The 8,689-nt window shown below is 32.1% G+C and overlaps 1 protein-coding gene across 1 annotated transcript; it reads left to right on the forward strand.

Annotated features, from left to right (window-relative positions):
• Positions 1 to 621: 621 nt before the first annotated feature.
• On the forward strand, positions 622 to 2,012 carry LOC145162841 (CASP-like protein 5C3). Its single transcript, XM_079081851.1, has 3 exons — positions 622 to 1,109; positions 1,414 to 1,546; positions 1,642 to 2,012. Exons 1-3 carry the CDS (start codon positions 976 to 978, stop codon positions 1,849 to 1,851), a joined length of 477 nt encoding a protein of 158 aa, XP_078937977.1. The 5' UTR covers positions 622 to 975; the 3' UTR covers positions 1,852 to 2,012.
• The last annotated feature ends 6,677 nt before the right edge of the window (positions 2,013 to 8,689 follow it).

An 8,689-nucleotide genomic window follows, 5' to 3' on the forward strand; every position in this document is an offset into this window, starting at 1 on the left:
GGTTGCATAGGGCCAAATTTTTTTCATTATATATTTTTATTTAGAAATAAAAAATTATAATAAAGATAAGGGCCAATTTTTTGTTTGTCCTGGGACATTGATAATATTTAATTTCTCAGCACCGGCTCTGCGTTCTTTGTACCGATGTCAAAAGACATTTTTAGTCTTTATTTTCAAAAATTAATTCACACCGTCCCTTATGTCATTAAAAAGGTACACGTTTCGTCTATACAAAAATGAAACTTGTTTTTTTAAACCCATACGAGATTTCAAAAATGAAAATCGAAGAAGGGGGAAACTTGACTGAAAAGACGGTGGTGGCATATATGGATGTCGAAGATGATGTTGGTGGCAACAAAGAAGTGCTCATTGACACAAATTAAAATTGCAACAAAATCGTCTCCTAAAACGTACAATTTTGAAACAAACAACGATCCAAATTAGTTTTTTGGAAATAAAAAATAAACTGTTTTTTTGTCACTTGTACAACGAAGATTCATGTAATTTACTATAGATCTAGATGTGATCAAATCACAAGGACGATTGTGTAATTTACTCTTTATGAAATTTTATGAAGCCCGTACAAACGACCCTTTAAAATATAATATAATTTCATAAAAGAAATTGCAACAAGCAAAAAAGCTTACATATTCGTCTTCAATGGCGATGCTACACCGAATATCATACCACTGCAACTAAATGTCAATGGCCCGTACAACTCCTCTCCACAAAACCCCCAATATATTCACACAAAAACCTCCCAAACCAATCACAAACTCCATAACCAATCACAAACTCCATAAATGACGCAACAGCAACATGGAACGGCCTACAACGACGATTGCCATTCTCTATGAAGATTCTCTGAGAAAACGAACAAGATTCAAACGCCGAATTACACTCTCTTACATTTCGATCAGTTTTTTTATTGTTTGATAAACTGGTTGGAATTTAAGTAGAGGAGATTAATCATTAATGGAAGAAGAATTGCCAGGTTCAATTGGTACAAGTGCAAGCTTAGCCTTAAGATTGGGGCAGACGCTCTTCTCTGTTGCTTCTCTTCTTTTCATGTGCGTCGGAGTTCAATTCTACGCTTATACTTCTTTCTGGTACTTTTTCCTGCGTTGATTCGATTTAATTCGTAAATTTCTCAAGTAGATTGTTCTAGTAATCGAGCTAAGTTCAAATGACGAATATCGTGATATTTATCTAGGGTTTCGATTAACGATGATATGATCAAATTGTTAAAAATAAATCGAATTGAATTTGCTCAACAACAAGCCCGATCGACTGTAAATTTGTCCATTTTTAATCAAAATCACAAACCACGATTTTCTAGGATCATCTTCGAACAAGATCGAGAATTCGAGATCTTCATGGTTACTAATGACATTCTTCTCTTTCCTTTCTTAGTTTCTTGGTGACAATCAAAGGATTAATGATTCCATGGAGTTTAACACTAGCAATGGTGGATGCATTCTCTGTATTTGTAAAACGTCCATCTCGACAAGTGCAAATGGTGGCAGTTATAGTTATAGGCGATTGGGTAAATCCTAATCATCGATCCAATTCCAATTCAAAATCCCAAGATCTCTTCATTATCTCTCAAATACTAACAAAATCGAAACTTAATCATGGCAGATCCTTTCGTTCTTATCACTAGCAGCTGCATGTTCAACCGCTAGTGTATCAGATTTCATGGTTACAGAAGCTGGTGATTCTTTTTGTGGCGGGAAATTGTGCAACAGGTATCAGTTATCAGCAGCCATGGCTTGCTTGTCTTGGAGTTTGTCTCTAGCCTCTGCTCTTTTTAATCTGTGGCTTCTCCCTTCTTTATGTTCTAATTTTTAGACAATTTTTTTTGCCATTGAAGAGTTATAAGTAAGAGTTTTATATAGTATTGGAATTTGATATTATTGGAATTGGAAAAAAATATGTAATTTGTTATGTATTTGGTTAGTTAGGAATGGTGAAATCCATCCAAAAAAGAATTTTAGGAATTTCAAACAAAATTAATTTTGTGTTTATGTCAATCAATCACGTCATGAAAGTAAATCTCTACTCGTACTTTTATCGGACATAAATATGACATCATAAGACTGTTTGGTTACTTTGGAATATGTCACCATCTCCACACAATTTTTTTTTGCCATATCATTTTCCATGTCATTTTCAACATCAGTCTATATCTGTTAGGAAATACTTACCACATCACCACACCATTTTAATTTTCACTTTAAATGTATATAAAAATTAATTTGATGAAAATTAAATGAAGAAACACGTGGCCTCCTGATCGAGTTTTGGTCCTCCACCGAGCTTTGCCTCTTAGTGTCATCTCCATAACAAGAAAACGTGGTGTTAAGCGAGGCGGTGTTCCGATTGCCTCAACGACGTGGAGGGAGGATACCTCCTCCTCCTCCACAACATTTAAACCCCATACCTAGAAGCCTAAGGGTGGAGGGTGTCCGTCATCCCAATCTGTTTGTCATATCATTGCCACATCAGTTTTTCTCCCTTATCTTACTTGCACACCTCTTTATCCTGCAACAAATTAAAACCAATCTTTCTCATCATTTCCAATCCATTACAATTCACCAAAGTTTGAGAGAGAGAGAGAGTTACTATATCTGGATGTTGTTATTTTCGTGGTACAACTCTTTTTACGAAATCATTTCGTTCGTAAATCGTCATGTGATATGGACGTTTTCGTCCATCCTAACACTATGATATTTCGAATAATCTGCAACTTATCAAAGATAACACTATTTAGATATCATCTCATCTATATTATAATAACTGAGAGAGAGAGCCATCCACGGGTTACTAGATCTGCATGTTGTTCCTTTCGTGGTACAACTCTTTCTACGAAATCATTTCGTCCGTAAATCGTCATGTCATATGGACGTCTTCGTCCATCCTAACACTATGATATTTCGAATAATCTGCAACTTATCAAAGATAACACTATTTAAATATAATTTCATCTATATTATAATAAAGAGTATATTACACGAACCGTCCTTCGTGCGGGTGACAAAAGGCACGTTCAATCACCATTTTCAAAATTAACTCAGATCATCTCTTGTTTGTTTCAAACCTGCACACTTCATCACTCCGGACATAAAAAGACTATTTTATCCTTAATATATATTTTTTTAATTTTCTTTATTTGTTTATCGTATAAAAATTAAAATAAATTAAAATTAAATAAATATCTCCAATTCTCCATCCCCCCTTTCCTTTACCCATCTTCCCCTGCCTTTCATCTCCCTATTTTTTATCCTTTCCCAACTTCACCTGCACCCCAAATCTATAATCCAAAATCCGAGCCCAACCTCTTTCCCCAAATCTATGTTAAGAACCCTGAATCTTGAAATTAACCTCAAGAAGAAATCGATCTGAAAAAGAAATCTTGAAACCTAAATGTATGTAAGATCATGAACAACGAGATGAACAAATCGATGTGAGCAGCTTGTGTTTGAAGTGCTCGTAGGTGGGTTTTCCGATGGTGCCTATTGGGGATGATGATGCTGACAGTGGAGATGCTTGATGATTGTTTCGGTGTACACGTCGACAGGTGTCAACTGGTGGTGGTGTTAACAATAAAGGCAGTTGTGTTAGTATAACTCTGCTCCATCTCTTCTTTCTTTGCTTATATTTTCAGATCTAACAGACTCTTCCCTACGCCATTGTCACATCTAAAGTCCCATTCTTCTTCTCTGCTTTCTACACTGAGAAACTATTGTAAAGCTCTTAAAACTCCTCCATTTCTTTCAACAATTTCTCTTGTCCTTTCGAAGAAAATGTCAATCGGGAAATCTCTCATCACTAGTTGAACATTGTGATTCTTATCAATTAAATATAAGATCGCCCCTTGGAACGGAAAGGATAAATAAGGAGGGTGGCAATGTAAAAAGAGGTGGAGGTTTTGCGCTTTGAACCTGGGAGTGGGGTGGGGTGGGGTGAGGTAGATTTTCGATGATAGTTGTGTAAATTTCCAGTGTAGGTGTATGTTTCCAGTTGATGGTGGTCGTTGTTCTTCAACAAAAGAGGAAGATATATATATATATATATATATATATATATAACAAATTATTAAAACATCCCTTTGGTTTGTAAAAATTATGTGTTTGGTCCCTAATGTTTTATTTTGCACTTGGATAGTCCTTAGGTTTTGATTTTGTTGCCTTTTTCGTCCGTTGTAGTCATAAAAAGACTATATTCCGCTTGGTATTTTCTTTTTTCTTTTTTTCATTTTATTTATTTATTAGTTAAAAAAATGTGGGACCCACACTCCTCTTAATCCCAGTCCCACCACCACCATCACCGGTCACCGACATCCACCACCACTACCACCAGCGTCCACCACCGTTCACCAGCAACCATCACCGACTTATTTCAGCACCACCCCCACCTACTTATTCTGGCACCATTTCATCAGGTGACACCCCAAGATCAAATACCAAAAAATCAAACTTGAACCTAGAAATCAAAACCACACCAACATCAAATCTCGAAATCAAAAGCTATCCAAAGTCAAACCCTAAAATCGTGATATCAAAACCTAAGTTGAAACATATAACACATACTCTCACTCCACCATTATACCCACGAGAGAGAGAGAGAGAGAGATAGAGAGAGATAACAAGTATATCTAAAACAAAAACATAGATTTGGAGAAGTAGACAATGAGGGAGATCTGAAATTGGAGTTTCTGAATATGCATTTCTGAAGTCGGAGACGATAAGGTTTCCAACAAGTCTTTGAGCTCCGTATTTTTAACAAGCATGTAAGAAATCAGAGTTTTTTAACAGGTAGATCTGAAAATCAGAGTTTTGAATAAGGATCTATTTAAGCTTCGATATTTGGATCGAGATTCCATTTAAGTCTTTCAGCTCCTGATGTTCTGAAGACGAAAGCTTTTAAGCAGACTGTAGGTGGCTGAGATGGTGTAGATCTCACCCACAGAGACTGTTGACTGTTTTTCTTGAAGTGGATAACAAGGTGGAAGATGGTGGAGAAGGAGACGTAGAACGCGACGGTGGGGGAGGAGAAGTAGAAGCAGACGATGTGGTGATGGATGTAGGTATGCGTGATAGAGTCGACGAACATGGTGGCTCCGACTGAAGCTCCGACGTCCGGTGGATGAGAATGAAGATGGTCTTCATGGTTGAGAGAAAATGAATTGGATGAATTATAGGGGTAAATTCGGGAATTGTAAATGGGGAGTTTGGAGTTGTAACCCCTTCGACATTTTGTAATTGTTCGTTTTTTGTTTCGCCCTGTGTCTTTTTCATTTAGCCAGTGGCTAATATAATTTCCGCCGTTTCAAAAAAAAAAAAAGGAAGAACATGATTGTGTGCCTCTTGTTGTAGGGTTAGGGTTTAGGTGGCCCATCTAGTTTTTTAATTAATATATATATATATATATATATAAAGGGCAATATAGTCTTTTTAGATCTATGAGGGATTAAAAATGCAACAAAATCATACCAAAGGGATGGCTTGAGTGCAAAAAAAGTTAGGGATCAAATACGAAATTTTGCCAAACCACAGGGATGATTTCAGTAATTTGTTCATATATATATATATATATATATATATATATATATATATATATATATATATATATATATATATTGTTTAAAGTTTAAAAACTATAATTGAAATATTTTTTTAATAATTAAATAAAATCAGAAATGTCAAAATAAATGAAAAAGAAATAACGAAGGGCATTTTAGTCATTTCAAGTATCATAAGTGATGAAGCGTGTAAATTTAAATTAACGAGTGATTAAATGTGCAACTTTTAACCAAACGAGGGAAATCTGAGTTAGTTTTTGAAAATAGAGACCGAATGTACATTTTGGCACCTACATATGGGACGAGTACTTTAATTTACTCTATAATAAAACAAAATATTTTTATTGACACATGGCATATTTTTTGCATATAGCATGTTACTTTTTTAATATTTTTTTATTTTGTTTGATATAAATCACAAATTTGAAGGAGTTAAATTTAATGTCATTTTTTTAGACATTCTTAATAGAATATCTTATTTTTTTTACTATTTTTGTTATGTTTTTTAATCAAGTAGATATAAATTTTAAATTTAAGGCGTTTAAAATTAAATAGCAACTTATTTCCGATATTCTCAAGTATTTTATACATATTGTATTTATAATTATTGCTAATGTAAACAATATATATATATATATATATATATATATATATTCAAATGAGAACATATTTTGGATTGAGAACATTCGAGAACATATTTCTGCCTATCACATTAAAAAACACGCGTGTTTCTATCTTCAGGAGTATTTTTGTAACTTTGTCTGTTATAAATGATTATCTTGTCTAATTCCTTTACATGTTTGACGCAAGCTCAAGAGTATCATTTGAATTCAGAGTGATTAGATTCGATTTTTTTTACAATTCATCCTAGATCTCAGTTTTTTCTAGGATATTTCTTCCAAAATTATATGTTTGTTGTTCGTCGATTGTTATAGAAGAAGAAACTGCATCATCATCCAAGAATTTTAGGTTTAACTGTTCGTTCTATCAAAAGGTAAATTCTTCACATCGTATAACTTTTTTTGATGATTAAACACTGACATTTTTATTTATTTCATATATTCTAGTAATAGAATCAGTTATTTAACGTTTTGAGTTTGAAAGTAGTTAGGTTTAACATATTGTTCATCGAAAAAGTAAAGATCGTCACTTTTCAGAACTTATTTTGATCATTTATCATCGATTCTTGCATTATTACATTTATGAAGTTTAAATTGAAAGTTTTGAGTTCGAAAGGAGTTAGGTTTAGTATAGTGTACCTTATGTTGATCATTTAACGTCGATTATTGCATTTGTTGCTGTATTTATATAGTACAAATCGAAATTGTTAAGTATGAAGGTAATAATCATTATTTATATTTGCAGGTAAACCTAAATCATTCAGAAAACATTTGATTAGTATATTTTTAAAATCGTATTATTTAAATCACATGTGATTCGGTTCTTTTATTAACAGTTTATGATTAGCTATTAAAAAAACAGTTGTGATTGATATTTGTTATATAAACGATAATACTCAACATAAATTATATGTGATTGATATCATTGATATTTGTTATAAATTATAAATGTTTTATTAACATTGAAAAAAATCATATGTGATTGATATATGTTATAAACTATAATATATGCTTTAAATCATACTTTATTAATATAAGTTATAATCATAAATGTTTTATTCATATATGTTTAAAATCATATGTGATTGATATATGTTATAATCACAAATGTTATGACCATTTACATTTTATATTATAGCATAACATTTACATTTTACATTATAGTGTTTTGTATCATATATTATTAATATTTCTTTTAATAATAAATGTTTATGTTGTTAATGAAAGGTTCCGTTGTATGAGAACGTCTTTCACAAGCGATAATGTGAGCTTCTTTATAAATGAAGATCAAATTAGTACTTTTTTTAGTGTGTTAAAGTTGTTGTTGAATATGTTGAACAATCAAGTCATAAAAACCAAATCTGTAGTTTTTCAGGTAAATTTTAGTTATTGATGTATTTAGAATCAAATCTGTTTTTATAATATTATGTGATTATTCAATATTTTTTTTAGTAAATATGATTAATATTTTGTTAATCATAAGTGATTAGTCGTTTTTTTATAATTTAATAAATATTTACATCTGTTTATTTTATGTTTGTTCAATTTTTCTTATAATCACATATGATTATACAAGGAATCCATTATTAATCACATGTAATTAGTCATTTGATTTGTTAATAAATTTATCCTTAATCACATGTGATTTTCCATTTCATACATTCATGTATATTCAATTTTATGTTATGTGATTATTCAGTAGTTCTTTATTAAATCTGTTTATTGTAGTGTTAATAATATATGATTGTCAGTTTATTATATTGTTAATCATATGTGACACATGTTTAGTTTATCTATGTTCAATTATCTATTATAATCACATATGATTATATAAGGAACTCATTTTAAATAACATGTGAATGTTGTACTTCTTCCAATGATGCGAATTCAAATAGTATGATGAGTACAAGTTGTGTATCAGATTTTTATATGTCAGAGCCTCTGCATGATATCGGACAAGATGTTCTTGAAGAGTTTAAACCTACTAAGTCAATGAGGCTCAAAGATGTTGATGAGGGAGTTAATTTTTATAAAAGATATGCAGAGAATGCTGGTTTTGAAGTTCATATGAACACATTAAGGAAAAGGGTGATATAATAAAGCATAGGTATGTGGTTTGTAACAGGATCTGTAAACCAAAAATGAAATTCAACGAAACGTAATACAATCTACAGGGTGACAAACTGTAAAGCTAAAATTATTGTGAAACGTGTCAAAGGAACAGATGAGTATAGGTTTGACAAGTTTCAAGAAAATCACAACCACGACCTTGAAGATACATTTCACTTGAAAAGTACAATGACTCTTTCATATTCTGACAAGGAGTTCATTGTTCGGGCTTCTACAACGAAAATGGGTGCTACAAAAGCTTACAAGATCAAATCAACCTTGAAAGGCAGTTTTCAGTATGTAAGGGGAAATGCTGTAGATTACAGAAATTTCAAGAGGGATATGGGATCTATTATTGGATTCAGAGATGTACAAC

This window comes from Lactuca virosa, chromosome 3, assembly GCF_052849685.1.
Source record: "Lactuca virosa cultivar CGN04683 chromosome 3, Lactuca_virosa_CGN04683_v6, whole genome shotgun sequence".
Classification (NCBI taxonomy): domain Eukaryota; kingdom Viridiplantae; phylum Streptophyta; class Magnoliopsida; order Asterales; family Asteraceae; genus Lactuca; species Lactuca virosa.